This window comes from Canariomyces notabilis (genome assembly GCF_033297395.1).
Source record: "Canariomyces notabilis strain CBS 508.74 unplaced genomic scaffold N656scaffold_7, whole genome shotgun sequence".
Classification (NCBI taxonomy): domain Eukaryota; kingdom Fungi; phylum Ascomycota; class Sordariomycetes; order Sordariales; family Chaetomiaceae; genus Canariomyces; species Canariomyces notabilis.
Window position 1 is genome coordinate 281,776 of NW_027041829.1, and position 13,649 is coordinate 295,424.

General features: G+C 53.1%; 7 protein-coding genes across 7 annotated transcripts; 4 read left to right on the forward strand and 3 right to left on the reverse strand.

Annotated features, from left to right (window-relative positions):
* Positions 1-513: 513 nt before the first annotated feature.
* Positions 514-2,902, forward strand: N656DRAFT_597027 (uncharacterized protein). Its single transcript, XM_064810233.1, has 2 exons — positions 514-596; positions 717-2,902. The coding sequence occupies exon 2, from the start codon at positions 796-798 to the stop codon at positions 2,656-2,658; it is 1,863 nt and encodes a 620-aa protein (XP_064671324.1). The 5' UTR covers positions 514-596; positions 717-795; the 3' UTR covers positions 2,659-2,902.
* A 123-nt stretch (positions 2,903-3,025) lies between these two features.
* On the forward strand, positions 3,026-4,183 carry N656DRAFT_597042 (uncharacterized protein). The gene is made up of 2 exons (XM_064810234.1): positions 3,026-3,650; positions 3,712-4,183. The coding sequence occupies exons 1-2, from the start codon at positions 3,393-3,395 to the stop codon at positions 4,093-4,095; spliced, it is 642 nt and encodes a 213-aa protein (XP_064671325.1). The 5' UTR covers positions 3,026-3,392; the 3' UTR covers positions 4,096-4,183.
* A 313-nt stretch (positions 4,184-4,496) lies between these two features.
* Positions 4,497-6,219, reverse strand: N656DRAFT_597059 (eukaryotic rRNA processing). Its single transcript, XM_064810235.1, has 4 exons — positions 6,034-6,219; positions 5,200-5,802; positions 4,767-5,120; positions 4,497-4,708 (listed from the first exon to the last, which is right to left on the reverse strand). Exons 1-3 carry the CDS (start codon positions 6,134-6,136, stop codon positions 4,780-4,782), a joined length of 1,047 nt encoding a protein of 348 aa, XP_064671326.1. The 5' UTR covers positions 6,137-6,219; the 3' UTR covers positions 4,497-4,708; positions 4,767-4,779.
* Positions 6,220-8,485: 2,266 nt separating this feature from the next.
* Positions 8,486-9,501, reverse strand: N656DRAFT_777756 (cyanate hydratase). The gene is made up of 3 exons (XM_064814882.1): positions 9,414-9,501; positions 8,903-9,339; positions 8,486-8,679 (listed from the first exon to the last, which is right to left on the reverse strand). The coding sequence occupies exons 1-3, from the start codon at positions 9,444-9,446 to the stop codon at positions 8,658-8,660; spliced, it is 492 nt and encodes a 163-aa protein (XP_064671327.1). The 5' UTR covers positions 9,447-9,501; the 3' UTR covers positions 8,486-8,657.
* A 373-nt stretch (positions 9,502-9,874) lies between these two features.
* On the reverse strand, positions 9,875-11,064 carry N656DRAFT_706581 (uncharacterized protein; the record flags this gene model as incomplete). The annotated part of the gene is made up of 2 exons (XM_064811365.1): positions 9,875-10,834; positions 10,888-11,064. 2 exons carry the CDS (start codon positions 11,062-11,064, stop codon positions 9,875-9,877), a joined length of 1,137 nt encoding a protein of 378 aa, XP_064671328.1.
* Positions 11,065-11,853: 789 nt separating this feature from the next.
* Positions 11,854-13,157, forward strand: N656DRAFT_729130 (uncharacterized protein; the record flags this gene model as incomplete). Its single annotated transcript, XM_064812610.1, has 2 exons — positions 11,854-11,894; positions 11,949-13,157. 2 exons carry the CDS (start codon positions 11,854-11,856, stop codon positions 12,868-12,870), a joined length of 963 nt encoding a protein of 320 aa, XP_064671329.1. The 3' UTR covers positions 12,871-13,157.
* A 193-nt stretch (positions 13,158-13,350) lies between these two features.
* N656DRAFT_777758 (uncharacterized protein) lies at positions 13,351-13,644 on the forward strand. Its single transcript, XM_064814883.1, has one exon. It carries the CDS (start codon positions 13,384-13,386, stop codon positions 13,633-13,635), a length of 252 nt encoding a protein of 83 aa, XP_064671330.1. The 5' UTR covers positions 13,351-13,383; the 3' UTR covers positions 13,636-13,644.
* Positions 13,645-13,649: the final 5 nt, after the last annotated feature.

The window sequence follows — 13,649 nt, forward strand, 5'->3', positions numbered from 1 at the left end:
TTTCAGTAGTAGCGGCAGTACCCACCTAATGTTACAGCCTTAGGCATCGTCTCTGCACTCCAAACCCTGGTCCGACCGCTGAGAGGCGCTAAAGATTTGGGGGGAGGTGCCGACTGCAAAAAACCAGGAGCTCCGCTCGTTCAATCTGATCCCCATTCACCCAGCCTCTCGCCATCAGGCACGGCGGACGTCGGTCACACACCTCTTCTCGTCCCCAACAAACACTTCCCACGATCCGGCCTGTGCATTCGCCCTCTGCTATTCCTGATATCTATTATAGCGACCGTACAACTTCGCAATCGGTACCGGTACTGGGCGTACCACATCTCAAGACCCTTTGGTCGCGGCTGAGGCATTTGGTGAACGGCTGAGGTGACTCGACTCGCTGCCCATCAATCGGCCTGATTTACCCCAGGCCGTCATTGAAACGCCCACGAATTCGGCTGCCTTCCATCATCTCCGTTTAACCTGAGCTTTATCATCCTTCTCTTTCTGCTCGTTCTTCATCGGTCGTTGGCGTTGATTCCCAGTCGACGTTTCTGAGGGTTGACGCTTAGCGAGTTTCGCCCTTCCGAGTCTTCAGAAGGGAGTACCAGGTACGCCGTGCTTGCGCACCCATTCTTCCTCCTGCAAACGAACGACTCGAAAGGTTTCATTTCCAACACTATCTCATCAACTTAGGCAGGAACGAAATATTCTCAACTCGCCGTCATAAGTCGCAGCAAATTCTGGTTGTCGCCTGTCCCACTGTCTTGCCGCAAGCCCACCTCTGAGATTGGTGGCAGGCGAGCCAAGATGAGGGAAGCGAATTTCAGCATACCCAATGTCAACAAGGCATCCGTGGGCATCACCACGGCCTTGTATGACCGACGAGCACTCGATTGCACATCCACTTTGCCCCTAATTAATTCGCTAAATCACCTTGCGTATCTCACCACGTCATCCGCTCGCATCCGCGACATCCTCACGGTCGATGGCGGCATCGAAAAGCTTGTCTGTATCCTGAAGCAAGGGCGCAGCAAAGACATGATGGACATGTGGAAGTGGAATCTGGCCTTTCAGTGCGTCGTCAACATAGGCGTTAGGGGCACAGAGGCTGTCCGGACCCGCGTCGTCGAGGCCGATATGGTCCCTGTGATTGCGACAATTCTTGACAATTACATCAAGGTCATCGAGAAACTCCGAGAAAAGGCAGAGGAGGCCAGAAGGGCGGAGCGTCACCGGCTCGGCGGGAGCAGCCGCGTTCATAAATCATCTAGTTTCTCTTCCAGGGCCGGGAACCTGGATGTGGACCAGCGAACATTTCGGCGGCAAGCACCTCCACCGTCGATTGATGTGTCTGCGGCCTTGGCCGGCCCGTCGACGGCGGTAGTCCATTCGAATGGTGATGTGACACCAACTGCGCCGCAGTTTCAAGTGACACCGCCGCCGGACCGGACCCCCTTGACTGCCGACATACCGCACCATCACGGCCGGCCCCATGACTCGCGCCACACGATTCCCTCTCCCCCTCCCTTCACTGCCCAGTCGCTCGCGCCTACCGTGCCATCCATGGATACCGCCGGCGGGTTTCTCAGGCCGATTCGGGACACCGATCGCCTCGTTGGCATGCTTCCGTTCCCTCGGTCGACGTTGGCTTCTCAACCCGCTTCGCCTACAACCCCTTTACCGCCCCCTCAGCTTCGGTCTCCCACCGTGCGACCCGCCTCCATCCTTGCGCCTTCGTTGCGGCCCCGAAGACGGCCGTCGATCCGCCACCAGCACTCGACCGGCGCCGAGACAGATGACATGAACGCCGATAGCATCGTGTCCGATGAGTCTCAGGATACCGAGATGTCTGGCACTGGAGATATGCAACCCGCCGTTGGCGTCCAAGAGATTACCGTAGAGGACGGTGAAAGCATCATGGGTGGTGGCGGAATCGAACTGACGACCCCTACTGTCTCCGAAACTCAAGAAGCCGGGACTTTCAACATTACACACCAAGGTCCAGTCGACGGCAGCGTTCCCACAAACAATACCCCCACGCCAGTCCCTACCATCGGCTTCTCTCCTAATCGACCCACTTTAGTGAGCCCGCCGCAACCGAGTTTGCCAAACGCCAGCGTCCCGCGTTATCTACTTGATCGCCAACTGAGCCCGAATCCTCAGTTGCTCGCTGCCATGCCGAGGGAAGAAGATGTGTTGATGTCGCTTCAGCTTCTGGCGTATGTTTCAAAGTATTGCAATCTCCGAAAGTATTTTCAAAAGAGTCACCTGGTTCCCAAACTCAAGATTGGGAAAGAGATCCGGCTTCTGGACGGTGTCGATCCGGCCGCCCTCGAGGCCGAACTGGAGGAAGACGATGAGACATGCGAGGAGGAGTACTTGCTCCCGAACGACCTGAACATTTTCCCGCTTGTGGAGAAGTTCACGATCCGGTACCACAGCACCGACATGCAATACTGGGCCGGGGTAGTTATGAGAAACCTGTGCCGGAAGGACGACACGCGCGGCGGCATCCGGCAGTGTGCCTACTACCAGTGCGGCAAGTGGGAAGAGTACACTCGGCAGTTTGCGAAGTGCCGCCGCTGCCGACGGACCAAATACTGCAGCAAGGAGTGCCAAAAGAGCGCATGGGCATACCACCGCCACTGGTGCATTGCCGCGTCACAATAATATGGAAAGCGCTTCTTTAAAATCATGGTCGTTATTGATACCCTTCAGGTTTTCCTTCCCTTTCCCGGAATACCTCTTTGCATGGCGTTATTCCATAATGTCTACTGGCAAACTTTTAGTTGGCTGGCTCCGAGCCTGGCATGACGAGACACTGCAAAGCAAAGCAGAGCAGAGCACTTCATCTCTGCCGCAGAGCACACGGCACATACACATACATTACATACTCCTTAACCCCGGCATGGCATGGATGGCGTTGCAACGATACCACGAGGATTCGGATGAGTCCTTCGAACATTTTCCACACGTCTCAAGACTTTTTGTGTTTCCTTGGTAAAGTTCATGGACCACAGACACATACTCGGCGGCCTCACGAATTGTATACGTTCCCTTATTTCACTCTCCTGTTTGTATGTGATTGTTTACCGCTTGAACCGGAGGGACTCGTCAACGGCTTTTCGAGGTCAAACTACTTCCGGTCGGTAAGGGTATGAAGTTCCGTGCTCGCCATCTTGGATTGGGTTGGATTGGATTTTGGGAGCGCGTCATCGGGTTCTGGCATGATAAGTCTCATTTAACCTGGAGCAAGCTGAGCCCTTGCCACTCTCCCTCTCTAGCAGCAGCAGCAGCAGCAGCAGCAATACTTAGCCGGCGTTCTTCTCTTTTCTTGTTCGTGTCTTCTCCTACTTTTATGACGATGCGATTGAGTTCATATATATTACGTTTCTTTTCTTCTTATGCCCTGCTATGATGGTGCGGGCTATGGTCGTTGGATGAATGAAATGAAAGGAGTGGTTTTCTTCCCTCTGTGCCGTGTCCACTCCTGTTTTGTGTCCTCTCTCGAGGTATGTTTGCGTGGGTGGGTTGAGTCTATGTGTCTGAGTGTTGCGATTCTAAGGGTAGGTGAGCCGCGCTGTACTTGCAACACTCTTGTGGCGGTCATGGGTCTGGACACCCGGAATGCTGATAAGCAAAACCGTGCCATGCCGACTATGGTGGGGATCTAACTGCCCCTGACTGTTGGTCAGGCTGGGTTGACTGACATTTGAAGCGGAGGGCGAGGAGGTTGGATGCTTTCCTCCGTCCATTGCCGTCCCAGGGACGAATATATCTTTTAATAAGGGGACTGGGATTTTCTGTTGGCAACTCCTTGTTTTTGAAAGATACCTGAACATGACCGATATGGTGACGAGGGGGCATGAACATGACGATAATCTTCGGAGCCGGTTTCTTCCGTGGTGGGCTGGCCTTCGGGGAACAGAAGAGCAGAGGAAGGGTAATAGGGGGTATATACCACATCTTATGTTGAGGTATTCCAATCCTGATGTGAGAAAGACCTGCCTGGCACGGAGAAACGATCAGAGGGAGTCGCCCGGGCTGTCTTTGGGAGACATTCCGCTACGACTTGAGCCTCGGCAGCGGTGGTGCGGCGAGCCTTGACTCAGAAGTGGTGAGAGAACGCCATGCCTCTCTTGGAGCGGGACGGACAACGAGCCGGCAGGATGGCGTCCGGATAACAGTATAGTAACTAGGGTGAAGGACCCGGCGTGGAAAGGAGACCGACCGTTTACGGCGTGGCTGTCGTTTACTCTGGAGTAACAGGCCAGATCGAGCATATGTTTCTTATTTACCTGGTGATACCATCACAAGATAATAGCATAGGTTTGCATCAACATTTCGAAACAATCAATTCCCCGAGTTTTTGTCCTACACTACATTGTCAGGGAAGCGTTGCTGGTGTTACCCCTGAATCGATTTTCTGCCCCCATCTTCTTTGTCAACATGGCCCGGGTGTGTGGGTCGAAAGGAGACAATGACGGAGGGTCTTGCTGCGTTTTCCAAGGATCCATTAGAGGTCTAGTCCAGTCAATCGGGGACACAAGGCAGGGATAACAAAGGTCCTAGGTATTCAGCCATACATTCCTGCGCCCTCGACAGGCGTTAGGAGTTCATGTTGAGTTGCTTGTTGTGACTCGGTGGTTGGCTGGGCCCATTCCACGCGCACAATTTCCGCATGCAGAGTTATTAACATAAACAGACGAAACACCCTTGCCTCTTGCGCATCGAAGCAATTAGCTCCATTTCCGCCACCCTGTACTCCGTACACTTACTCCCTTACATCTTCTACCTCTTCGCAGCCATTGCCTTCCTCCGACTCTTACCCGGCCGCGGCGCCTTCCCAACCTTCTTAGTGGCACTCCCGCCACTCTTCATCCGCTTGGCGCTGAAGCCGCTGAGGTCACCCGAGGACATGGCATCGCCAGACTTGGAAAAGCGCTTCTTGCCGCCAAACCCGTACTTGGCGTTCTTCTTTTGCCGCTTAGGATTGGGCTGGCCGTGATCCCCGGCGGAGCGCTTCTTGGAGGACTTGTTTGATTGCGAGGCAAGCTCGTTGTCGACTGCTACATCGAAAATATCGTCCGCCTCATGAGTGCCCAGGGCGGAAGACCCGCCTTCTTGACGTTCTGTGGGTAGCACAAGTTAGCACCGAGGCCATTAAACGAACCATGAAGCATGACAAATAAATCAGATGGGATAACGTACTCCGCTTGAGCAGGTTGATCTTGTCTAGAGCCTCGCGCTTCTGCTTCGCTCGCTCCTGCTGTTTCTGGACCTGAACTTGCTTGCCAAATTTCTTGAGGTCGCGCTGCTTGCGCGCCTCGGCAGCTGCCTTCTTTGCCGTCGCTTCCTCGATCAACTTCGCCTTGACCTTCTCCATGGTTGCGTCGCTCCGGACCGTCTCGGCAAAGTAATCTGTCGGCCGGGTGAAGGGGACTCCCTCCTTACGCAACAATGTGCGCGCCTGTCGCGCTGCCTCGAGCGATTGATTCACAAAAGCCAACTCGCGCTGGAGGTCATCCTCGACAGAGGGAATTGACTCCTCTGTACGCTTGGAAGAGACGACGGATTGGTGGAATGCGAAGGGAACGGTTTTGGGGTTGGTGTCGAGGGCGAAGCGCCGGAGAGCGGCAAGCAGCCCCTCCTTGTTGTAGATTGTCTGTCGCGTGCGAGTTCCGGCGGCGATGTTTTCTTCGTCTTCCTCGTCCAAGTCGGAGATGAGCTCGTCCACGTCAATTTCTTCCTCCTCTTCTTCCTCTTCAGCGTCATCTTTGTCTTCCCTGTCGCCATCTCCATCGGATCCAAGCTCTGATTCCGAGTCAGAATCGTCTATCCCTGCAATGTCGATGCCCCCTTGATCCTCATCGTCCTCGCTATCCTCTGATTCGCCATCCTCATGGCTTGATTCTTCATCTCCGTGCTGCCGATTGTCTATCTTGCTGCCATTGCTTTTCGGTGCCACCTTCTTGTCGTCTTCGCTATCTTTGTCCTCCCATTGTTCCTCGTCGTCCACTATCCCCCCACTAATGGACTTCTTACCCTTCTTTTGGTCGCCTTTTCGCTCTTTTGACTTTCTGTCTGTGACAGATTGCTTTGCCTTGGGCTCTGCGTTGAGGGATTGTGTCGCGCCTTTCTTAGCCATCTTTTGTTGGTAGTGGGGAACGACGAAGGGAGTTTGGTATAGGACTTGCAGCTTTGTCGCCGAAACTTTTTTTTGAGTCTGAGGATTGCAGCTGAGCGATAAGATTAGATATGAGATAACGAAGGACGAAGCTTATCAGCGGGGCACTTTTCCCAATTCCCATGCCAATGAAGATCTCCGAGAACGTAGTCACGTGGCTTTCATGTGATGCGATCAAGTTCGGTCCTGAACGTCAAGTCATTGAACGGCTTCCAACTTTCGTCAACACCAGAGCAAAATCTGGAGGCCACATTTGGTGCCAGGCAACAAAATTCACTGTCCCGCCCTTCCTCAGGCTTACCCCCCGTCTTTCCCACTTGCTCGGTCACCCTCAGGAATTGTAACAAGATTGTCTGCAGAACTTCACCGTGGGTTGCCCGCATGGGTATCACTAGTACGGATACTCTAGGCTCATATCGATCACTACCTCCTTCAACCTCCTTTGGTATCTACCCTATTTATAGTCGTGATCGAGAAGGTACTAGTATACACCAGACAGGAGCTGTCTAGAGGAAATACTCAAGCGAATGGGTATTCCCACCTGCCGATATGCTGGCTTAACTGGGCCAAATAGGTGCAAAAAAAAAAATAAAATAAAATCGAAAGTTCCCTTGATTAACGCAAAGCTGAACAATTATCAGGCACATGCTCACAGATTCTGATCACACTCATCATCTAAAGCAGCACCACTCACTCAATGTTGAGAATCATGCAGTCACCATCATCAAAGACAAGAGATTTGGTCAACTCGGCCTCGGATTGTGTATACTAAATCGGATGCCCGAAGAAGTATCGACAAAAAGTACAGTCAAAGAGACAGCCCATAACAGCCCTCAAAACCCTCCTAGATCCTTCCCTTCCATGTCCCCCATCGTCCCCACTATCTCCCAGTACAAATGCAAATGAAACTATTCAGATCCAATCAAGCAGCGCCCACCAACCTCCTTTCCCTCTTGTGTCTCTCCCCAAAATGGAACAAGAAGGTCGCGAATCTCCTCGTCCCATCGCCGGCATTGGGAAGGCTCAAAGCAAGATAGAAGATGCTGAAAAGGCGCTTGATACCTCAACTTGAAGTGGCGATGCCGAGTATCCGTCCGGAAAAAATTGCCCTGCGTATTGTCCATGCACCGAGGATCTGAATCATCCGTCCTGAGAGTTTGGCGATCGGATGGAAAAACACCGAAGATCCAGATCATATGGGAAGTGCCGAGAAGCGTGCCAGGGAGCCCGTTTCAACTGTAGCGTTGTTGTAGAAGTGTATGTGCCCCGAGGAGCAGTCTAAAAGAAGAGGGTTTGAGATGGAAAAAGGCCGAGACCGAATTGACTTTGGTGGTTGGGTTCGGCAAGACACGACGAGGCATCTCCCATCTCTCCCGCCCCGCAAAGTTGTGACTTCGTAGTCCTGAGAGGAGAGCAGAACGAGTCAAGACAACTTTGAAGGGTTGGGTTTGACTGAGAAAGGGGAGTTGTCGGTCGAGATCAGATGGAAAGATGACAGAGAGGACCCGTCTTTTAACTCATGCCGATCGGCTGGATGCCCCGTGTGATCTTGACCTCCGGGAGGCCCCGGGTTGTCAATTTACATGACAATGCAGTAGGGGTTGAGGTTGGTCTTGGGGACCTGAACTTGAGTGGTGGAAGGCATGTTGATTGATTGGTTTGATGGTTCTGTGTGAATCAGAATATCTTGATGAGGAGAGAGAGGAAAGTCGGCTTGAGGATGGAAAGGATGGTGCTTATTATACTTTTTTTCCCTGGCCAGCTTGACTCGAAGTCCTCGGCGCCGTTGGCATTCGTGACCATGCCTGCAGGTCGTGGCACCATTCGGATCAAACTACGCACAATAGTAAGCAAGTGCGTGCCTTTGACGTTTTTGATTCTTTGGCCATGAAGATCCTTCCTGGATAAAGACATGCCTCACTCCCCGAGTCCCAGTGTCCGACTCTTAATATTGTTCTCTTCATATTGTCCCTTGGAGGACAAGGGAATGTCAGGGAGGAACGGAAAGTGATGCCATGTCGGACAACGAATGGGAAACTTTGACATGTTTACATCGCCAGCGATTTCTTTTTTCGAATGTTTTTGCTTCATTCATTCCCCTGGACATAGGGTCTGTTTGCTTTGAGACGGTGATAGAGATGCTCGAGTTGTTGTGGCGTTGGGCTTAGTATTGTTCCCCCTGACACCTTAGTATTGTTTATCCCGCCCCTCCCTCTGCCACGAGGGCCACGAGGAGTTTCCAACGAATGCACATTCAAATCCCGAGCGAATAAGAATCGAGTTACGCTGTTCCTGACCCTGATGAGAAAGAAAAAAGCCATGTGGCTAGGAATCTGGCAAGCACAAAGCGGAGGACTTGACAGGGAGAATCTAGAAACTGGCAACCTCTCGGTCCCAATGAGTGAATGCTCTGGTAAAAAGAGCACAAACATGGCCTCACCGATTCTACCGCCACATAACTCGACTCAAGGTCTCGAACCACTTAGAATCGAGTGAAAGGAAGCCTGTTTGTGTCAGTATTGATCGCGCAAAACTGGACGCTGCGGGTGGAAGGAGGGAGAAAGTCCAGACCAGTCCTGGGCGGAAATCAAAAGGAAGCCATGACAGAATCATAGGTATGAATCAAGAGCCCGAAAGGAAACCACAAGTCAAACTGTCAAAGCAGGTGGCTGGGGACAGGAGGAAAGAGATGAACAGGGAGAATAGCGCAAGCGGAACCGAGCGTACCATTTTCCCTTGAGGGTAATCACGACCCAGCTGGCACCGCTTTCATCCACCTCCTTCTCCACCTTGCTGCTGAAGCAAATGGCGCTCATGATGCCGTCGCCAAACTTCTCGTTCATGACCGCCTTGAAGGCATAGCCGTAGTTTTGCACAATCTCATACAGTCTGTAGATGAGGGGCTCGACGGGTGGCATGGGTCCCGCGCGGCCACGATCAGGGAAGCCCATCATGCCGACAAGGGCCTCGGGGGACATGTCCAGCAACCTGGACAGCTTCTCAACGTCCTCGGGCGAGGCCTGTGCTTGGCCATAGAAGAGGGCCGCCACGGCGACTTCGCTTCGTCCAAGTTGCCGCGCAATCTCCTCAAAGGTGAGGTTCTTCCGCGTCTTGGCCTCAAAGAGTGTCGGCGCAAAGGAGGGCAGGCGGCTGACGATGGAGGACTATGTTGCAATGATACTCAGTGCTTCTATGCTCCCTTATTCCGGGCCGCATACAGGGCAAATAGAGTACCTACATCGAGGGATGCGAGTTTCTGTTGGTCTGCCATTCTGAATACAGTGGAGAGTAGTTGAGCGGTTCTCAATTTCAGCGTCCTTCCAAGGTCTGTATGAGAATATGTGAGTTCATCCAGGCATGAGATATATAGCCCCGATATCCCCGCTTCCCCCTCCCACTCTCTGCCGCGGTACTGTATTGATTGCTGGACGTCATGGAGCTGCAGGTGGACCCCACTACCGGCTCTCCGGGCGATTTCTCTATCCCCGCAGGAGATAAATCGGAGACTCGGGAAGCTTTGGAGCTACACCAATAGGCTATAGCTGACCACGCACAAGTATCTGTCCGGCCGGACTGACTCGGACCTAGTGCCGCAATCACGCTTCGTTGGGCCATCTCAAGATCTGCGGTCTACCCTCCGTGGAGGGGCACCTTGGGTATCAAATGTAGATAACTACTTGCTGGAGACATCCTCCAGGTTCAGAAGGTTCCTGGCCTCGCCCAGTCTTCCTTCGTAGCCGCCTCCAAATCATCAACATTCAGCATGTCAAGCCCCTCGTCGACAAGAACTTTCCAAACATTATTCCTCACGTGAATTGGCCATCCAGGCAGTTCCCAGTACCGCGCCTTCAGCCCCCGACTGTGCGCCTCGCTGATATGGGCCCTGATCTTTGCCAGCTGCTCGTCGCTCGGCGACCCTTTCCACCAAACACCCCCAATGGCCTCCATGAAAGAGGTGCTGGCGTAATACGAGTTGGTCGCGTCGTAGGTCGAGTTCTCAAGGCGGTCCAGGGGCGCATCGAAGAAGGCATCCCGGTATGTTCCGTTTGCAACTATCTGGTCGAAAGGCGTGTTGCCCGTCCCGACCACGGTGATGGGGCCTTGATGGAATTGCCCGTTCTCGGAGTAGCTGAGCCATCCCCTCTCGCGCAGCGGCTCAAGCTGTTCCGTGACCACCGGCCATGTTTCTGGCCCGGCAGTCTTGAGGTCGATCATGAGGACCAGGGTCTGCGATGGATTGGTGTCGAACACGCCATTCCCATTTCCGTTGTAGAATTCCGTCTTGGGATTCATCCTGGTGAGGATATCGACTAGAGGATTGACATAGAGCGACTGGAACGTGCGGTTCCGTGTCAGCGACGCCGTGTCATGGCCGACGAGAAGGTCGCCGTCGCGCAGCCAAACGTCCGCCTCAACGCCGGTGCAGCCCGCGTATAGCGCTGAGAAGAGCGGAACCCTGCGCCAATAGTCGTTGTGAGAGTGGCACGGAACGGGCAACACATCTCGCAGAAAATCGGTAGGATACCACGCTAAGCCGTCAGTGCCGGTACCTGGCTTGCCCCAATTGGCAAAAGGGTCCTCTTTGTTGTCGCGTCCACTGAGCACACGGCGGTTAACTTGGTTACCAAGGCTCAAGGCCAGGACCAGCGCTCTGTACACCTAGTTAGTGTGAATGCCAGCTGAGATCTGCACTTGGTCTAAACATACAAGACCACTAAACCGCATATTATGGCATATACGCTCCGTGGCAGTTTCGTCCTGGGCTTTTGTCGAATAATAGGGCCGTCGTCCCGTAGCGCAAGGTCCCCACCTTCCTCGACGTCTCCGGGGATGGCGATGTATTCGGACTGTATGCCCGACTTGGGCTCTCTTGAAGTCCATAAACTCATGGTGGGATTTCAGCTGGGCAGCGGGACAACGAGATGCCAAAAGACAATCGTTCGGGGCCGTATGCCGAGTAAACCACGGGCTGGGCGTTGCTCTTTTATTAACAACGACCATTTGGGCTCGGTACTTCACCCCGGCCAGACCCACCAGCCGACACGGCGATTCATGCGGCGCAGCGGGAGATCACGTTGCCGGGAATTGCGATCCGATTTGCGCAGATCCGGCCCGATAAACGGCGTTCCTAAGCGACCGGTTTAACCCCGCCCACGCTGATCTCTTCCGCCGGCCAACTGGTGCAAGTTTCCATGCGACGTTATTTCTAACTGAGGCGATGGCCATGTCGCGTAATTAACTGCTACCCTGGGTAGGTACTCCGTACTTTCTCTATATGGCAGGTCAGGATTGCACATTGCAAGCTGTTTAGCGCTACTCCGTGGATAGACTTGATTGTAATCTTGAATCCCAATTTCTTAGTACTGTCCCGATGGTTTCACCAGAACTACATGCGATGTGCTTCAAGTTGAGGACTCCGTCGTATGTATCCGTAAACTCGAAAATGTATTGTACTGTATGGATCTCCATCGGCTGATTCGGCTCAGATTTGTTAAGCAGATGGACTGGGATGTGGACAGGGACCAAGTGCTTATCTTATCTTAGATGCAGTGGGGAAATTTTCCGCAGGATCTCGTCCCTTGATGAGCTGCTGCTTGGTTACGAGAGCAATCTCAACACTATCTACCTTCGCAGAGACATCAGGAATCTGTACAGCCACCCGAGGGTCGTTGATCAATATGCCGCACAAACATACCCGGCGAGAAAAAAAAGAGTCAGAGTAAGTTGTCGCTATTTGTTCGAACTATTGCGTTCCATCTCTGACAGCGGGCAGCTTCGAACTTCCACCGACTCAAATCGCCAAACCACTCCCGCCGTCAATCAGTTCAAAAAAGAATGCGGAGCAGAAGAAAGCGAATGAGCCACAAAAGAAGAGCGCCCTCAAGAGGAAGCGCAGCGACGCCAATACGGACGATGCGCCTCGCGCCTTCAAGCGCCTGATGGCTTTCGCCCACGGCAAGAAGCCGAGATCAGGCCTGGATAATGGTGATGCGCCGGAAAAGGGCAGGAGCAAGAGCAAAAAGAAAGGCAACGCGACAGGTAAAGGGACAGCAGACACTGCAGCAACTTCGGAAACCTCACCAGCCGAAGACCTCAAGATTAGGCCAGGGGAGCGGCTCTCGGAATTCAGCCAGCGTGTGGACGCTGCGCTGCCCCTTAGCGGACTGGTTCACAAGACGGTCAAGAACGGCAAGGACCCGCTTGGGCTGAAGGTTAGGAGGACAAAGAAGGAGAGAAAAATGCAAAACATGTACGCGGAGTGGCGGGCCATTGACAAGAAGATCCAGGAGAAGCGGGAGGAGGAACGGGAGTTGGCCGAGGAGCGAGAGATGGAGAATGAGGCTCTTGGGGTATCGTGGAAGCTGGAGCTTGAGGCCCAGGGGAAGAAGAAGAAGAAGGGGAAGAGGGCCAAGTATATTGGCGAGGCGGGAGGGCCAGAAGACGATCCCTGGGCGGAGATTGTGAAGAAAAGGGGTGAGGCCAGGGTTGGTCTCAACGATGTTGCGCATGCTCCGCCGGAACTGAAGCTTCCTCGGAAGAACACATTGGTGCGTGGCGCGGCCGTCGCGGTGGATGAGATTCCCAAGGCTGCGGGCAGCCTCCGGCAACGAGAGGAGCTGCAAGGCATCCGGCAGGAGGTGGTTGCTTCGTACAGAAAGATGATGAGTGAAAGGAGGCCTGCAGTGGTTACTTGAGCGAAAAAGCTGGAACAAACATATCTAGCGAATGCCCATTGTGTTTATGAAGGGCAGCAGCTACTGTGCCTGGTAATTAGATGACTCAGACATGCTTAAGTGCCTTCGTACAGCTGCCTGCTTCTGGGAGGGTTGCTGCGAAAACATGATACAGGGCTGACACCTTCCATCCTTCCAGTAAGCCGACAATCGAGTTGAGAGCCTTTTCCGATTCGGCCACAAGTCTACATCATTATTTGATTGCGCGAAATGGTTTGAAATGAGGAAAGGGTGCCTCTTATCTGTGAGCACATGCAAATACAAAACTACAAGTGAGAGTACCAAAGTACCTGACACCCCACCTTTCGCTCGATCAACCCTTCTGCCCCTCCACCAAACCCAAAATCTTCAGGATCCCCTCCATTTTCAATCTCCGCCACTATCATTTTACGAACACCCGGGTTCGATTCCGACATCGACTCCCCATCAGCCAAATTTTCTTCCCCTAACAATGAAGCCAGCAGCATCCCCATAATGAGCGGAGTCGGCCTTGAGGTCCTCTTGGAGGATCTGATCCCCGAGATCGCGTATTCTGGAGAGAAAGGTGAGTCTAATTCCTCATTGTATCTACCATTCGCTGTCTCTCTGAGTTTTACTTGGCGGAAGGCCTCTTCTCCAAATGAAGCATGTTCAGTTTTGTCAATGGATTCGCCTTCCAAGTTGCCGGTATTTATATGCCATCTGTATTTCCTGTTGACCACTGTCTCAAGTCATTCATCGCTCTAAGTTGGTTCGCCGGA

Excerpts from the sequence above, each read along its gene's own strand:
- N656DRAFT_597042 (XM_064810234.1), top strand. The coding sequence starts at position 3,393 with ATGCCCTGCTATGATGGTGCGGGCTATGGTCGTTGGATGAATGAAATG. Across the intron at positions 3,651-3,711 it reads ACCGTGCCATGCCGACTATG|GGCGAGGAGGTTGGATGCTT; the intron begins GTGGGGATCTAA and ends TTTGAAGCGGAG.
- N656DRAFT_597059 (XM_064810235.1), bottom strand. The coding sequence starts at position 6,136 with ATGGCTAAGAAAGGCGCGACACAATCCCTCAACGCAGAGCCCAAGGCA. Across the intron at positions 5,803-6,033 it reads AAAAGGCGACCAAAAGAAGG|AGCTTGGATCCGATGGAGAT; the intron begins GTAAGAAGTCCA and ends ACTCGGAATCAG. Across the intron at positions 5,121-5,199 it reads GATCAACCTGCTCAAGCGGA|AACGTCAAGAAGGCGGGTCT; the intron begins GTACGTTATCCC and ends TGCTACCCACAG.
- N656DRAFT_777756 (XM_064814882.1), bottom strand. The coding sequence starts at position 9,446 with ATGGCAGACCAACAGAAACTCGCATCCCTCGAT. Across the intron at positions 9,340-9,413 it reads AGAAACTCGCATCCCTCGAT|TCCTCCATCGTCAGCCGCCT; the intron begins GTAGGTACTCTA and ends ATTGCAACATAG. Across the intron at positions 8,680-8,902 it reads ATTACCCTCAAGGGAAAATG|GCTTCCTTTCACTCGATTCT; the intron begins GTACGCTCGGTT and ends TGACACAAACAG.
- N656DRAFT_597027 (XM_064810233.1), top strand. The coding sequence starts at position 796 with ATGAGGGAAGCGAATTTCAGCATACCCAATGTCAACAAGGCATCCGTG.
- N656DRAFT_777758 (XM_064814883.1), top strand. The coding sequence starts at position 13,384 with ATGAGCGGAGTCGGCCTTGAGGTCCTCTTGGAGGATCTGATCCCCGAG.